We start from the raw sequence: 18,100 nt of genomic DNA on the forward strand, positions 1-18,100 counted from the left end.
TGGCCCAGGACCAATCAGAAAGCCTGGCCTAGGACATTTGCCTGGGACCAATCAACGGCTGAAGTTACGATTCATAGAGGCCAGACTCACAGTCCAAAAACTGGAAAGGAAAGTGCCCACTGGAACCCACTGGAGCCCACTGTGCCCATGCCCACAAAAGGAGAAAAAACTTTTTCCTGGGAGCCCGCTGACTATACAAAAGACAAAGGCGTTTTTTATGCCAGGACTTGTTCCTTCATCTGAGGGAGCCAGAGGTTTGTGCAAGCTTTTATCTGAATGGGCCAGAGGCTCTCCTATCTGTGCAGCCGCAGGCATGTCTCCAGGCACAACACCCTGTGCTAGTTCCCTTATCAGTGCCTGCAGTTTGATTTTTTCCCCAGGCTGCTTTTTACGTTATGTGGGATGAGGCACTTACCAGTGGGCGGAAGGCTCTCTGGGGACCCTTCCCTTGTTATTTACCTAAGGTAAGCTAATTCCTTTCAGTGTCATCCTTATCTCTTGGTCCTTAGATGGCTCACTATCACCTCTGAATACTGTTGATATGAAGAGTTAAAGGGGAAAGGGATAATATCCCCTTGACATTTCAGATATTCCTTCTGCTCACATACTATTGGCAAGAAACTAGCCAGTCACCCACCTCTAGCTGTAAGGGAGCCTTGGAAATGCACTAGGAATTCTTGGCACCCATGTACCAAGCTAAATATTACATTACCATGGAAGAAAGGAAGAATAAATTTTGGGGTAACTAATGGTCTATCACAGGAACAGAAACAAAGCTCATCTTGCAATGAGGAGAGCCAAGCAAAGGATTACCTGCCATCAGTTTTAGGGTAGGAGGTGCTATTTTACCGAATACTCGTAAGTCATACATACCTATCGGTATATAAAAAGTCCAGGTGTACAAAGAATAAATTACAAAAAGTCTTTAATATTTGTAATGAGAAAATGATATTTAAAAGCAAACAATAGCCCTCCCCTTTCTCTGAAAGCACTTTGACCACAAATTCCACTTAGCCTGCCAGCTCACACCTTTCAACTTCCTTTACCAAAATTTCCCTCCTTTATATCACAATATTAAAAGGGGAACTGAAAAAGCACGTTTCAGACAAATCAATACGTACCCAGGATGACAGCACAGAGTAGTAAACCACAGCAAAGTTTATTCATGTGCAAGGGACATAAAGATACATTAATTGTTTGTTTTTCTGGGCTGCCAGTATAAGCTTTTCAGAATGTTTAAAGTAAATAAAACTAATAATACAGCTAGATACCACATTGCTAAGAACCCTAATGCTATTTATCAGCTTTAAAATACTTTCAACTGAAACCAATTACATTTTAATATATATAGATATATTATATAGAAATTAACTATAGCTCTTTTAAAAATCCTATGACATTAACATGAAACTTTATTAGAATTTAATATTCTATATGCAAACCTGATAAAACCTTAAATTTAATTATTTGGCAGTAATGTCTTCTTAAGAAATGGTAGATAGGATAAAATAATTTACAGTTTTATCTGCTTTTGAACTGGAAGGAATTTTAGGTAATCACCTGGTTCAACCTACTCCCTAAAGCCACATAGCTCTATAATTTCCCCTTCACTCAGCTACTTTTTTCTATCTAAAGATATCTCAATGCGATTTTGTATGTAATCATGAGACATTCAAGTGCAAGATAATTTACCAAGAAATCCCACTCCAAGATCCACTGTACTTACTGAACAAGACAAATTAAGTTTGTGTAATGAAAATACACAACAAACATTGCATTTAGCGTTTTGACTCCACTTTTAATTAGTGAATCATAGCTCCTACGCTGAGGAAACATATATTATGTATAGATCAATATAAATAAATTACTGGATTGGCTAAATGAAATGCATCCAGTTCAACGGAAAATGTGCATTCTATTCAGGGCCATACTTTAGATAAAAAAGAAAAGGAATATAAATAAGCAAAATATAATTCAGAGAAGGTTGGTTGCAGTTGGAGCATCTTGGCTTGAATGTCTTTATATATGACTCAGAAGCCTACCAAAAGGGCTCTGAGCCTCAGACACAAGACCAATGCCTTCTTTGTAAGTGTTCCTTACCCAAAACATGGCCCTGCAGGAGTGTCCTTGGATAGCCAGGACATATAGACAGCCTCTGCAGGAACACTTGGCTCTAGAATTTGGGACTGAGGGAGATGCAGCGAGCCCATCATGATGAGTGCAACCAGATGTGGAAGAAGCCAATGCTAGGCACGTCACGATCTCATCAGCATGCCAGTGTAGGAGAAGGAGGGGCTCCGGAGGCTCCTTGCTGATCCGGAAGATCTTCTCCGCTGCTTCTGTACACCTCGTGCTGTCTGAGTAAGACAGGTCTTCCAGAGATTTGGTAGTGATGAAGTGAAACTTATGTTCCAAGAAGATGTTTACTATGCCAGGAAGAAAGCAATTGCTGGCCTCTCACTGGAACATGATGAGAGGGTCCTTTGTGATGACAGGTCCATCAGTCAGAAGAGGGTATGATGGCTGAAGTAAAATTAAGATGCCTGGTCTCCAATTTTCTGCCACACAACAAGCTTGTACAACAGAAATTTGGGAACACTGCGTAACAAATGGCGGATGTAGATGTTTCAAACAACATCTAATCTAGTTAGACATGGCACCTGGCCAGAGTAACTACAGTTCGTTAAAACTATTTTGGATTAGGCTTAATACCGTCTGCAGGACCTTTTCTCTGCAGGGGCTGGCATCAACCACATGGCAGCCAGGATTCTCCATCCGCTGGTAGGACATTTCTACCCTGGGGACAGGCAAAACACAAAGAGTTGGTCTACTTTTTCACACAGCTATTTGCATTAATGTTCGTTTCCTACCATAGCATAAACAGCTTGAAGCAAGCTTCCCATGTCATTTATCTCACTGTAACTAGCTTTGCCCACAGAAGACGTTGATGCATTTTATTTAATAAATAATAAACGAATAATAATGTTTAATAGCTAGCATTTGTTGAATACCTGTTTTCTGCCAAGCATTAGCATTTTGCATGACTTTTCTCATTTAATTCTCAAAGTAACCTTAGGAGGGAGACTATTGTCATCCCTCTTTTGCAGAGAAGGCAACTGAAGCTCAAAGAATTTAGGTAATTTGTTCAGTGGCAAATTTCCCCCAAGTCTGTGCCCTGAATAATTTTCATGCAAGCCAGAGTCCTTGATATATGCATGGGACTCTTCTAATATTTTGCCAGAAATCTACATATCCTTTCCATGCTAGCTAGCCTTCATGTGTATACAGAGTGACTAGTGCCTATATCTTTATGGAATCCTCACAGCACTGCGGTTAAAACACGGGTGTCGAGGTGGATCGTCTGCACTCACAACTCTGCTTGACTACTTCCTAGCCAAGTGAATTGGTCAAATCTCTTATCCTCCGTGTCTCAGTTTCCTCTGCTGCAAAATGAAGACTGAAACCATACCTCCCTTGCAAATGTTCACTGAAGTTTAATGGAATTAATATAAGCCAACTGCTTAGCACAGTATCTTAACCCACAGCAGCTACCATTATTCATAACATTACTATGTTATGGTAACAGAGCTGTCATTGTTTAGTTAGAGAAAATATTTCTGCTTCAGTTTTTAAAGGCAGTGCTGTAGAACTGATTCATACTCAGTCATGAGGCAGGAGGCCTGGCCAGATTCTCTTCTGCTGTTGTGTTTATAACTTTCTAATTAAAACAAAAACACTGGCTGCAAAATCAGAAAGATTTTAATCCCGGTTTTACTACTGAATACTTATGTACATTTAGATAAATCACTTAATCCTTTGAGCCTTAAAGTTGCAAACTGTAAAATGCGGCTAATGTTTTCCTCGCAAGGATGACATAACATCAGTAAAATGCCTGACACACGGGAAGCATCTAATAGGTAAATGTTACTGTGAACTCATTATCTAGTGCTCTGTGTGATTTTGCTATGACTGGGGAAACTGAGGCACAGTCACTTACTGTCTTACCCAGGTGCAGCTGCTCCTAGCACAGCTAGGATCAGCGGCAGGGTCTGATCCCTAGTCTGATGACCTTTGCTTTAAGATAGCAATGCTGCAGACCTGTGGTGACAAGCCCATTGGAAAGGGATGAAGTAACTTAGAGGATGTTGCCTCTTGCATTTGAAAACTGGAAACAGTATCACTTCCTCACAATCCTAAAGCCAGTGCCAGTGGCGCATCTCCCTTCAGGAACGCCTGCCGCTCACATTGCATTGGGACACCTACTTTTGACGAAATACACTGTTGGCCTCAAGTTCTGCTTCTTCCCTGGTCTTCTCCATGCCCCGGCCCTGGAGCCTCTGCAACCTCTCCTCAGGACTCACGGTGAGCAGCAGGATGAGGTCAGGTTTAAGCAGGTCCTCTGGCCACTGGTATACAGGGTGATGGGCTGGGGGCAGGTGCTGGAGACCCCCACTCACCTCGGTGGCTATGGCATAGGTGGCAGTGCTGTGCCAGTACCTGAGAAGGAATGGGGTAGTGAGTTCTCTGTCTGCAGAAGAAGTCAAAGTAGCATCTGAAAATCAGCAGCCGGGAATGATGAAACCAGGTTTGGCTCTACAGACGGTTTTCTAGTATTGAATAAGTTAAATAAAATTAAATTTTATAAACTAAAAAATGTTATACAATATTGTTTAAAACATAAAATTGACAACAATAATAATGCAGCGTGTTCTTCACATAGCTCCATTGACGTATCTCAAACTACCATTTAGTGTGGCCTCCGCCATCACATCTTTTTGGTCCTGCTGTCCGAGTTCCTCTATGAAAGAATGGAGGGTGACAGGGCACGATGAACCTGTTTGGCAGTTCATTTGTATTTAAGGGCTGTGTCTTGGCAGACTAAAAACCTGGAAAGGCCATGTCAGTTCCTACACCTTCAGTTCTTTGTTTTTCTGTTTTTTGCTCTTGGTGTTTTTGAGATGGAGTCTCACTCTGTTGTTGCCCAGGCTGGAGTGCAGTGGCAGGATCTCAGCTCACTGCAACCTTTGCTTCCCAGGTTCCAGCAATTCTCCTGCCCCATCCTCCCAAGTAGCTGGGATTACAGGCATGCACCACCACGCCCAGCTAATTTTTGTATTTTTAGCAGACATGGGGTTTCATCATGTTGGCCAGGCTGGTCTCAAACTCCTGACCTCAGGTGATCCATGTGCCTTGGCCTCCCAAAGTGCTGGAATTACAGGTGTGAGCCACCATGCCTGGCCCAATTCTTTAAAATCCTAAAATTTTGATCATTTTAGAATTGAACTCCTCTCCACAGTGGAAAGTACACAGTGGTATCCACATAATAAATTCCCTGTGTCACCTGGACTGTGCGTCATTCTGCCTGTGCCCCCCGCCCCACTTGTTTTGTAGATATAGGTAAAAGCCATCGTAGCTGATACAGCCTCAATCTCCTTATCTGGAAAACAGAGATCATGCAAGGTTTGTTTGCCTTCCATAGTTGTTGCAACCTCTCCTCTGGACCTCTGTGCTTTAAAAAAAACTGTATCACACTGTTACTATAAGATAAATATCTAATTCTTATCAGACACTGGTTATAACTAAAGCCAGATCATTGCAAATTATGATAACAGAATACAGGACAGCACTGAAAAGGACGCAAGAAAAAAATTCACTTGCGAGTTGATCATCCCGACGCCATTCATCCTTCAAAGCCCTTGCTCACCTCCAAAAGTGTGCTCTGAGAGCTTCAGGCCACTGCCAGCTCCTGTGAGTTCTGCCTGGGCACCTTCCTAGGTGTTACTTACCCAGCTCCTGTCACTCACAAACTTGTACTTTCAGCTTCTCTGTCAGACGGATTTTGTCCCACAAGCTCAAAAAAGCCAATCAGGGTCTCCATTTTCTTTTTCTGGTACTTAAACTATAATTTACACCATGGTCTGCGCATGCTCCAGATTCACTGAATTAAATGCCCGTCGATGAATACAGAGTCTGATATCATCTTATTTTTAAAGTCTTCTTTATTGTAGAAAAATCACCAGCAAGAATAGATTTTTAAAGGTAATAGGGGTGATTAAGTCTCCAACCCTAACCACAGTCCCGTTAAAAATTACTGTCTCTCATATTTTTCAGCTAGATGATGGTATTGTCTAAAATGGGTTTCATTCAAATCTTTAAACATGAACAAAACCCACAAAGACAACAAATAACTGCTCTTTTCTTTTCATCTGACAAGGTGATACAGCATTTCTTTAAAGAACTAAATTGCAGACAATTCACACACACAAAGACGACAAATCAAGGGAAGAATTAGGGACCCGTTTTCTATAGAGTTCTCCCTAGACAATACAGCTGCTTGTTTTAAATAATCACACCCTTAGCCCATCAATTTCAGACGCTTCCCACTCTTTAGTATTCTCCAATCCTGCCGTCAGGGAAGCCACATTAGTTCAAATCAAAAGCAATTTGCCAACACATACACAGCTCATATTATGATGCTTTATATTTTAATAGCAATTTCCTATTTTCAGGGCACTTCCACACACATCCACTCACTGAATCTTCATCAGAACTCCTGACCGTAGGAAGGGAAGGGGGCATGAGTGTCCCCACTTAACAGATCAGAAAACTGGGGAACGGAGCGCAGAAATCCCTGCCCGCACACAGTGGCCAGTGCTGCTTCAGGATCCGCAGGCGTCCTAGGAAATAATGTACCTCGAAAGTCATACCCTGCTGGGAAAACCTTAGTTTTCTCAGTCCTTTTCAGTGCTGTCCTGTATTCTGTTATTATAATTTGCAATGATCCGGCTTTAGTTATAACCAGTGTCTGATAAGAATTAGATATTTATCTTATCGTAACAGAGTGATATAGTTTTTTTAAATAGTTTTGATACAGGACTGTATCAAAAAAGATATCAATTTGGTTTGGTTCTTTGTCCCCACCAAAATCTCCTGCCAAAGCGTATTAGGTTGGTACAAAAGTCATTGCAGTTTTCGCCATTAAGCATAATATCAAAACCCACAATGACTTTTGCACCAACCTAATCATTCTCATTGTTGGAGATGAGGCCTGGTGGGAGTTGACTGGATCATGGGAGCAGACATCCCCCTTGCTGTTCTCGTGATGGTGAGTGAGTTGTCACAAGATCTGGGGGTTTAAAATGTGTAGCACTTCCCCTGGCTCGCTCGCTTTGGCTCTCTCTCTCTCGTGTTCTCTCTCTTTCTCTCTCTCTCTCCTGTTGCCATTGTTTCCTCTTCAACTTCTGCCATGATTGTGCGTTTCCTGAGGCCTCCCCAGCCATGCCTCCCATATAGCCATGTGGAACTGTCAGTCAACTAAACCTCTTTTCTTTATAGATTACCCAGTCTCAGGTATGTCTTTATAGCAGTGTGAGAATGAACTAATACAGATATCACATATGATAACATCGGGCACATTAACAATAGGGCAAAAACATTTTCCAGGCAAAGCATTCCCATAAACGATTGAGATTTCGTATCCTTCTCAGTTCATCCTAAGATTCCACATAACTTGCCAACTTTGAAATTCTTATTGTGTTATCCCCATTGCCATCCCCATTGTCATCCCAGGGTTAAAACGGCTCATGGGCCATCACAGTCTAGACTGTAGCAACAGCCTTCTAGCTGATTCTTTTTCCTTTCCTGCCCCTCCCCCACCACACACTTTATTCTCCACATACACTCAGGGCGGTCTCTTGATGGAATATTTCGGACATACAGAAAAGTGTACAGAGAAAGATATAGTTTCAAGAAAGGAGTAGTAGTTCTGTGTCCCGATATCACAAATTAGCTTTTCAGTGACCAGCTTACCCACCAGGAACAAGTGGAAAAGCTAGAGGAGTCAAAATTAAAACCTGCTAATACTAAATGTCAACAGGGTTGTTAGTCACAGGGACTTGACAAACACTGCTGTTGGGAGGGGAGGAGACTCAACATTCTTTCAACCCCTTTAGAATACTTTTTGCAACACCTACCAAACCTGAACAGCCACAAACCCCATGCCCCTGCAGTTCTGTTCCTGGGAACCTATGCAACAGAATGGCACCCATATGTGCACCAAAAATGTATGAAATTTAGTTCACAATAACAGAGACAAATCTTCAAAACACATGTGGTATGAAAGAAGTCAGGCACAAACAGAACTCCATACCTAACAAATAGTTGCATTTGTAGGCAGTTTAAGAACAGGCAGAACTAATATATGGCTGTCAGTTGGGACAGTCACCACCCCTGGGGATGAAATGGGCAATGACTGGGTGGGGGCAGAACAGGGGTGTAGGGGCTGTGGCAGGCTCTCATTCTTGATCCGAGTACAGGTGACTTGGCTGTGTTGACTTCTTGAAATTCCTTGAGATTTACATTTATGATTAATGTTATTTACCAACTATGCCATACTTCAATGCAATTGCTTATGTTTACAAAAATAAGTAAATCTTTGGAGAAAATGAACATTCAAGAAATGTTAAAGGCCGGGCACGGTGGCTCAAGCCTGTAATCCCAGCACTTTGGGAGGCCGAGACGGGCGGATCACGAGGTCAGGAGATCGAGACCATCCTGGCTAACACGGTGAAACCCCGTCTCTACTAAAAAAATACAAAAAACTAGCCGGGTGCGGTGGCGGCGCCTGTAGTCCCAACTACTCGGGAGGCTGAGGCAGGAGAATGGCGTGAACCCGGGAGGCGGAGCTTGCAGTGAGCTGAGATCCGGCCACTGCACTCCAGCCTGGGCGGCAGAGCGAGACTCCGTCTCAAAAAAAAAAAATAAAATAAAAAAAAAATAAAAAAAAAAAAGAAATGTTAAGAAATAATCCAATCACAATCGAAGTCCTTCTGAACTCCTTCTCAACCACATTTATCTCTACTTTCCAGAGAACAACTTTCTTAAATCTGCTGTTCAACATCCTTTCATTTCTCTACTCTTTGCAGTATGAATAACTGTGAGTGTATTCTACTGAACATCTTTTGGCGACTTGACATTTTCATTCAACATTATGGTTTTGTAATGTGTGCGCTCTCATGCATTGCACAACATATTTACACTGCTGCTGTATGGTTCTCCACCTTATAAATATGCTGGTATTTATTCATGCTTTCTCCTGTTGATGGGCTTTAGGTGTTTCAAATTTTGCAACAGTATGAAGGAAGCTGAAAGAAACTTTTGTGAGTGTTTCTTCAACAGGCAGGAGCAATCTTCCACTTTGCTACATCTTCTCAAACCGCTCTCCAAGTGATTATGCCAGTATCATATGATATGCTCTGACCAGCATCATATGAAAGTTTCTATTGATCCATATCATATGAGGAAACTTTTAGTTACAGTAGTTTCACCAACTAGATGGGAGTAAAATGAAATCCAGATGGGAGTAAAATGGAATCTCACAGTGACTGTAATCTTTTCATCCCTGTGCCATCGTGATGTAAGTTCAGTATGACCTACTTGTCATATTCTTTCTCCTTTCTTAGAGTATTTTTAAAGCTATTTTTTTCTTCTTTTTTGTTTTATTGTTTTTGGGATTTTTTTTTTGAGACAAGGCCCCTCTTGCTCTGTCACCCTCTTGCTCTGTGATTGTAGCCTTGACCTCCTGGGCTTGAGGGATTCTCCTTCCTGAGTCTCCTAAGTAGCTGGGACTACAACTGGGCACCACCATACCCAGCTATTTTTTTTTTCTTTTTTTTTTTATAGAGATGAGGTCTCACTATGTTATCAAGGCTGGTGTTGTACTCCTGGGCTCAAGCACTCTTCCCACCTCAGCCTTCCAAAGTGCTTGGATTACAGGTGTAAGCTACTGCACCTGACCTAAAGCTATTTCTTACAGATGAATTTTTAAAGTACATATCAGTTTATGTCTCTCCTTTATCAGAAACATTCCAGTGGCTCCCCAGTGCACTCTAAAATCCACTCTATGCCATGGCCCACAGGCCCTACAGATCTGCCCCAAACTTCCTCTTCCCATTCATCCACAAAGCACCTCCTCATCTACTACGTTTCCAGAACATAGACCATTTTCTAGTTGTCAGATATGTTAACTTATTTCAGTTCAGTCTTAGCTTCATTCTTGCCGATTCCTCTCTACACACTGCTTTCTGTTACCTGGGAATTTTCACATTTGGCTTTTTTTTTTTTAAATCAGGGCTCTGACGAATGGTGCTTTCTCAGACAGGCCTTCCTAAACCATATCTAGTGGGAGGTTAGCCATTTTCTAGGACATTACTTTGATTTTTCCTTTTCCCTGCATTTATCATGCTTTGATATTGTCTTATCTCATCTTATGTATTATTTTATGTATTTGTTCACTTGATACTTTTCTTCTCCTAAAATGTTAAGTTTGCTCAATGAAAGTAGGGAACAATCTATCTCATTGTTATGGTTTGGCTGTGCTCCCACTCAAATCTCAGCTTGAATTCCCATGTGTTGTTGGAGGGATCCAGTGGGAGCTAATTGAATCACAGGGGCAGGTCTTTCCCATACTGTTCTCATGGTAGTGAATAAGTCTCATGAGACCTGATGGTTTTAAAAAGGGGAGTTTCCCTACACAAGCTCTCTACTCTTGTCTGCTGCCATGTGAGATGTGCCTTTTACCTTCCACCATGACTATGAGACCTCAGCAACATGGAACTGTAAATCCACTAAACCTCTTTCTTTCGTAAATTGCCCAATTTCGGGTATGTCTTTATCAGCAGTGTGAAAATGAACCAATACAGTAAATCGGTACCAGAAGTGGGGTGCTGCTGAAAAGATACCCAAAAATGCAGAAGTGACTTTGGAACTGGGTAACAGGCAGAGATTGGAGCAGTTTGGAGGGCTCAGATGAAGACAGGAAAATGTGGGAAAGGCTGACCTCCCTAGAGATCTGTTCAATGGCTTTGACCAAAATGCTGATAATGATATGGACAATGAAATCCAGGCTGAGGTGGTCTTAGATGGAAATGAGGAACTGGTTGAGAACTGGAGCAAAAGTAACACTTGTTATGCTTTAGCAAAGACATTGGCAGCATTTAGCCCTTGCCCTAGAGATCTGTGGAACTTTGAACTTGAGAGAGATAATTTAGGGTATCTGGTGGAAGAAATTTCTAAGCAGCAAAGCATTCAAGAGGTGACTTGGGTGCTGTTAAAGGCATTTAGTTTTAAAATGGAAAAGAGCATAAAAGTTTGGAAGATTTGCAGCCTGACAATGTGACAGAAAAGAAAATCCCATTTTCTGAGGACAAATTCATGCTGGCTGCAGAAGTCTGCATAAGCAATGAGGAGCCAAATGTTAATCACCAAGACAATGGGGAAAAAGTCTCAAGGGCATGTCAGAGACCTCTGCTGTAGCCCCTCCCATCACAGACCCAGAGGTTTAGGAGGAAAAAAATGGTTTTGTGGGCCCAGGGTCCCTCTGGTGTGTGCAGCCTAGAGACTTGGTGCCTTGTGACCCAGCCACACTAGCCTTGAGCAAAAGAGGCCAAGGTACGGCTCAGGCTCTTGATTCAGAGGGGGCAAGCCCCAAGCCTTGGCAGCTTCCGTGTGGTATTGAGCCTACAGGTACACAGAAGTCAAGAACTGAGGTTGGGGAACCTCCGCCTAGATTTCAGAGTATGTATGGAAATGTGGGGATGTCCAGGCAGAAGTTTGCTGCAGGAGTGGGGATCTCATGGAGAGCCTCTGCTAGGGCAGTGCAGAAGGTAAATGTGGGGTTGGAGCCCCCACACTGAGTCCCTACTGGGGCACTGCCTAGTGGAGCTGTTTGAAGAGAGTCACTGTCCACCAGACCCCAGAATGGTAGATCCACCGACAGCTTGCACCGTGCACCTGGAAAAGCTACAGATAACACCAGCCTGTGCAAGCAGCAAGGAGGGAGGCTATACCCTGCAAAGCCACAGAGATGGCACTGCCCAAGCCCATGAGGACCCACCTCTTGCATCAGCATGATCTGGATGTGAGAAATGGAGTCAAAGGAGATAATTTTGGAGCTTTAAGATTTGACTACCCAGCTGGATTTCAGACTTGCATGGAGTCTGTAGCCCCTCTGTTTTGGTCAATTTCTCCCATTTGTAATGGCTGTATCTAGGAAGTAACTAACTTGCTTTTGATTTTACAGGTTCATAGGTGGAAGAGACTTGCCTTGTCTCAGATGAGACTTTGGCTGTGGACTTTTGAGTTAATGCTGAAATGAGTTAAGAGTTTGTGGGACTGTTGGGAAGGCATGATTGGTTTTGAAATGTGAGGACATGAGGTTTGGGAGAGGCCAGGAAGGGAGTGATATGGTTTGGCTGTGTCCTCACCCAAATCTCATCTTGAATTCCCATGTATTGTGGGAAGGACCCGGTGGGAGGTAATTGAATCATGGGGGCAGGTCTTTACCATGCCATTCTCATGATTGGGAATAAGTCTTACAAGGTCTGATGGTTTTAAACAGGGGAGTTTCCCTGCACATGCTCTCTACTCTTGTCTGCCACTATGTGAGATGTGCTTTTTACCTTCCACCATGATTGTGAGGCCTCCCTAGCCCCATGGAACTCTAAGTCCATTAAACCTCTTACTTTGTAGATTGCCCAATCTCAGGTATGTCTTTATTAGCAGCATGAAAATGGACTAATACACTGATTTATCATTGAATCCTCTGAATTGAGACTAGTCTTTGGCACACAGGAGGTGTCCAGTAAGTATTTGTTGAATAAGCCAATGAACAAATGAATGACTGAAAGTATAGACTCATTAATGTCCCCAGTATGCTATTTCCAGCTTACCTTGGCAAGTTACTTTACCTTTCTGAGATCTACAGTTCTCATCAGTAAACTGGGAATAGCATTTAACATTCACCTACCCAAGTTATAGCTCCAGATACTAGTATTATATATGTAATTCTCTACCAATGCCAGTGCTTAGTATAGGTAATTAACAATTCATAAGCAGAATTCCTATTATTATCATAATACAGTTTGACTTAAACACAATTTTTTCTTGGCATATACATGTATGTATACACACACACACACTCTCATATATTAGAGAGAAAAGGCCTAATTCAAGGCATCTTTATACCCACCTGTCTACAATCACAGGAGATTTGGCAGATTCTTTAGCTATTTCAGAGGCCACAATATAATTGCCCAACGAATAAAAAGCTCTTCTAATGATAGTTGGTTCATCATCAAAGATTTTCCTCCACTGGCCAATGCAAGAGGGTGGTGACTTTAAGAGGACAGCCTTAAGCGAATCTGCAACTGACTGGGTCACCGTGGTTTTACCTGCGGATCATACACAAAGTATACACATCTTAACCACAGCCCAAAAGTTAATATTGATGTAGAAAGAGCACAGACACTCTCTCAACCTGCAAATCAAATGAGCAGACTAAATAACAGGATTCTTTATAAAAAGCTATAGACCCATAGGAAGGTAGGATTCCTCTGTGTGGTATTAGGAAACCTGGAGGAAAAACTCTTGTTAGTGATCAAATCTGATATTGGGAGTCTAGATACAAGAGCCCCTTTTATGTGTGACTTTTATTCCCGGCAGCCCAGCTACTGCTTACCCTCTTACCATGTTCCCCACCCTGAAGACTTTCTCTCGTCTTACTGTCTGTAGTTGATGAACCCACAGCTGGCATCCACAGCGACTCTTCTCGCCTCTCTTCTCTTTCTACCTTCTTCAAACCCTGCTTCCACTTCTGTGCAATCCCTTTCCAATTTCCAGGCCTGGTTCTACCACTCACTCCCGTGCTTGCCCCTTTGGGCTTGGCCTTTAGAGCTTTTGTATCTGCTTTAGGCTTCAGCCTTCTCCTCAAAGGCACTGCTCAGGCCTCATTGACTTTCTGACTCCCCCTTGCACAACCTCAGGTGACAGATTAGCCCCTTCCCAGAGCCCATCTCACAATTATCAGCTGCTGCCTGGAGCTCAGGACAGGTGGTGATGTGAAGATGATCTACTCCAGCAAACTGTGCACTAGTTTCTCTGAGCTCCTACTGTTTCAATTTGTTTATAAGTTTCTCTATCACATACTTAACACTTTATTGCCAACTATCTATTTTCTTTTTTTCTTGGGTTATCAGGATGGACCTTAACAGTAGCTACCATTTCTCAGTGTCTACTAGGAGCCAAGTACTCAGCACGTTATGCTCCTAATTCTCCCAGTGACCCTGCAAAATAGTTATTATTCAATCATCTTACAGATGAAGAAACTGAGCACTGGAGAAGTTAACAAATTTACCCCAACTCACCCTCCTGGCAGGCCTTGGTGCAGGATGCAAATGCAGGGCAGACAGAACCACTAGCCTGTGTTCGTTCTGCCACTCCACGCTATCTCCTTGTAACATTTGTATATGTGGATGCTTGTGTTGAGGCAGAATTTTTATATCTCCTATAATCCCACCAAATCTAAATTAGCTGTGGGTACAAAATAAATGATCAACAAAACACATCAGCTGAAGGACTGATAGTGTTACAATTCCCTCTGCAGCTGAAAGAAACTATGACTTGTCCTGGGCACAGCCAGTACACCTGAGTGATGACAGCTGGTCTCCCTGAAGGCCAAGGCATGGCCCGATCCTTCATATGGAGCCAGGATGGTCAACATGGGCCACATCTCCCTAGCTGGGTACACAAGTGCCTCTATATGGAAATTGCCTTTTATATTATTAAAAGTCTGTACCCCTCAAGTTTACACAGGAGGAGAAACTCCTGTGCTGAACCACTCGGATGCTAGTTCTCCAGCATTAACCCTCCCCTCGGTGTGTCCTGGGCCACAGGAGCAGCACTTCTGCCCCTTTTGTACTTTGGGCTAATGTGAGCACACATTGTATTTTGACCTCAGTTTGACAGCTCAGAAGGCTTTTTTTCTTGCATTTCCTAGTTCTTCCACATTTTGCTCCAGAAGAATCTCTGAATTGCCTGTGGTTCCTGGACACATCACCCTGGTTCAAGCCCCTGCACATTTGCCCATGCTATTTCTTCTGTCTGGAGGATGCTACCTGCTTTCATCACCTGACCAACTCCTATCTGTACTTAAAATACAATCCAGGTATCACGCACTCCACCCCACAAAGCCCCACAGAGGCCAGATTCAGTGCTCTCCCTATGTTCCACCAGACCACTGAGGGTTCGCGGCCACACACCATGCTGCTTCATATTGAAGGTCTTATTCATCTCTGCATCCCAGGGCCTGCCTAGCACAAGGCCTGCCACACAGTAGGGGCACACAGAAGGCTCCATATAAAGTTTTGTTTTGTAGGAAGTATTTCTGTTTCTGCACCTAATCAGTTAGTGTCATTGCCTATAACTAAAAGGTAATATTATCTTACCCGTGGCATCCAGTCCTTCGATGGCAACAACCTGGCACTTTCCTTTCTGGACCTGTTTTGGGCACTGGTCGACCAGGTCAAGCACCGCCCGGGCTTCAGGAATAAAGGAGGTACACTGTAAAACAATGTCTATCCATCAGCAATGAAGCCAGGGGGCTTTTGCAGAAATCACACCTAAATTGCTGAGCGCAACATTATAGGCCTAAGTTATACTGAGAACCGTGCCAGACCACAGAAATTCAGAGTATTTGATGCTAGGGTGGACTGGAGTGTTTTATTTTATATTAAGTAGCCGAGGCTCGAAACAGCTGTCCCTGTCTGGATCGCTCGGTAGCATGCAGCCCTCACTGAGCAGCTCTGAGAAAGGCCAGGCAAGGCACATCATTAGTGTCCTGTGACACAGCAACATGGAACTACAGGCCCACTGGGAACACAGTGTCACAAGAATGGGAAATCAGCTACACAGTGAGCTGGAGACAGCAGTCTGCATCTGCAGCATGTCCTCTCCTAGCCACTCAGGAGACTGAGCAAAAGAGCCAAGCACAGCAATCACAAAGCCAGCAGAGCAGCATCCCTCTGGGAATTTCCAGTTCCTCAATGTGCATTATCTCACTGCACGCTCACGGCAACTCACAGCGAGGCTCAGACACTCATGTGCTTGCTCTGAGCAAGGCAATCTTTTAAGTGCTTTACAAGTATTCAGTTGCCAATCTCTGTGATAGCTTTGAGGTGGTGGTTGGGGGTACTATTATAATTCCTAGCCTATGAATTAAGGAAACTGAGGCAGAGAGTTGAAGAAACTTGCTCAAAGTGACACAGTTAATAAATGCCAGAGTTTAAATTTAAATACACGTGGTTGATCTTGCACTCTTAACTGCTCCACAACGCTGTCCCGTAAGCTTGGAAAATATTCCCAAGATCCATGGGGCATCCTCAAAGGTCATCTGTGCCACAGGAGGAAATCTGCCTAGCCTGCGATCAGAAAGAATCTTCAGTTTCTTTCTTTGAGTACCTGCTGTGAGTCAGATGTTTCCTTAATCATCAGGACAACACCGCAAGGCAGGAATTGTACAAGTCAAAGGGTCAACCTTAGAGTAGTTGAGTAACCTGTACAAGGTTCATGGCCAGTCGGTAGGTAAACACTATTTAAGTCTAAATTTCTTAAACTGCCTAAACTCATGCATTTTCTTTTTCACGCCAAGATCCTCGAATGGTGATCATCAGCAAATAAAATTACTTCCCAGCTGACATTATTTTCCCTTACTCCCGGCAACCCCTTTACTCCCTCTGTAGTGCTGTTGGGATGCTTTTACAGCAAGCATCGCGTGGCCTGGTGTAGGTCTATGTTCCACATCAGGTTGGAAGATCCTTGCAAACAAGAATCTTGAAAGAGTTGCCTGGCATACAGGACACCTTCCCTACCTGATTTGCGAACGGAAATAAACAAACCACCCAGGCAAGAAGCGGCTTCACAGACCAGCCTCTTGGTCCAGTTTTCTGGTCTGAAGGGTTCAGATGCCACGCTGGGCGCTGGAAAGGGACAGAACTCTTACCTCCTCCAAAACGGCCCGGGCGGCTTCCCGGTCCGGGAAGACTACGGAACTAGGCAAGTCTGGCACCACCGGGTGCAGCGGGGGCTCCGGGGCGGGCACGACCTGTGCGCAGCCCACCTGCAGCCGTCTGCCGTCTTGCACCTCCCAGAGGCGCTGCCACAGCTGGCCGCGGGGGTCGGCCTCGAACTCGCCTAGGTGGGGGCGTGGTGCCTCCTGGCAGGCGCCCAGCAGCTCAAGCAGCGCTTGCCGGGTGTCAGGGCCATCCAGGGGGTCGCGCAGCAGGAAGCCTTGCTGCGCGCCGGCCTGGCCGCCCGGGCAGTAGCAGAGCAGCCTGAGCAGCTGGCACCGCTGGAAGGGGCCGCGACGCAGCTGGTGCAGCAGGCGTTGGTGCAACCGCGCCGCCCGGACTCGGGCCCCGCAGCCGGCGTCCGGGGTCACCGGCACGCACAGCGAGTAGCTGCGCTCCGGGGGCCCCAGCAGCGCCGCCAAGCGGGGGTCGGAGGCGTCTGCGTCGCCGGGGTCATCGGCGCCCAGGGCGAAATGAGCCAGGGTGCAGTCCGGGAGCTCCAGGACGAAGCGGCGCGGCGGAGCCATGGCCCCAGCGCAGACCCCGCGCCGCCCGAGCAGCTGCCCCGAGAGTGGCCGGCGCAGAAGCGGGCGGGCGAAGGCCATGGGCGTCTCAGCGACGCCGCCCTCGGCCCCGCCTCAGAAAGGAAACCCGGCGGGAGCCAGGCGTCGGCGGGAAATGAAACCTGGCGGGAGCCAGGCGCCGGCGGGAAACGAAACCGAAGCGTTGCGGGGAAACGAAAGCCAGAGGCCCCGGCGGGGCAGGAGCCCTGAGGCTGGCGCGCTCTTCCGGCCTCTCCTCCTCGCCGCGAGATTTGCGCGATAAACAGCCGGCGCTCGGGAGCAAACGCTCGGCCCCGGGGCCCCAGGTGCGCGGCGCCGCCGGCCTGCGCGGTCCCCAAGCGCAGGCTCCCGGGGCTGACACCGAATGAGGCCCTGTGTCCTCGGCCCCAAGGTAGCTCCGTGTGCGTTCTGCGGGTGGCTGGCGGTCCCGACCCTGGTTTGAGTTGCTCCTCTGCGGCATATGCTGGGTGCATGGAGGGGGTGGGGGTGCACGCGCGAGGGACAGAGGGACAGAGAAGTCCCTTCCCGGTGTAACTGGCTCTGAAACGCCCACGTGCAGGCGCACTACTGCCCTTGGATGACTGACCAGGCCCTGCAGACCGTGGGCCCCCTCCCCGACCTCAACTCCTAGCTCTG

General features: G+C 45.2%; 1 protein-coding gene across 1 annotated transcript; it reads right to left on the reverse strand.

Annotated features, from left to right (window-relative positions):
• Positions 1-1,136: 1,136 nt before the first annotated feature.
• Positions 1,137-17,847, reverse strand: CMPK2 (cytidine/uridine monophosphate kinase 2). Its single transcript, XM_025354793.1, has 5 exons — positions 16,835-17,847; positions 15,282-15,396; positions 13,028-13,229; positions 4,264-4,497; positions 1,137-2,797 (listed from the first exon to the last, which is right to left on the reverse strand). The coding sequence occupies exons 1-5, from the start codon at positions 17,504-17,506 to the stop codon at positions 2,674-2,676; spliced, it is 1,347 nt and encodes a 448-aa protein (XP_025210578.1). The 5' UTR covers positions 17,507-17,847; the 3' UTR covers positions 1,137-2,673.
• Between the last annotated feature and the right edge of the window lie 253 nt (positions 17,848-18,100).

This window comes from Theropithecus gelada, chromosome 13 (assembly GCF_003255815.1).
Source record: "Theropithecus gelada isolate Dixy chromosome 13, Tgel_1.0, whole genome shotgun sequence".
Lineage (NCBI taxonomy): Eukaryota > Metazoa > Chordata > Mammalia > Primates > Cercopithecidae > Theropithecus > Theropithecus gelada.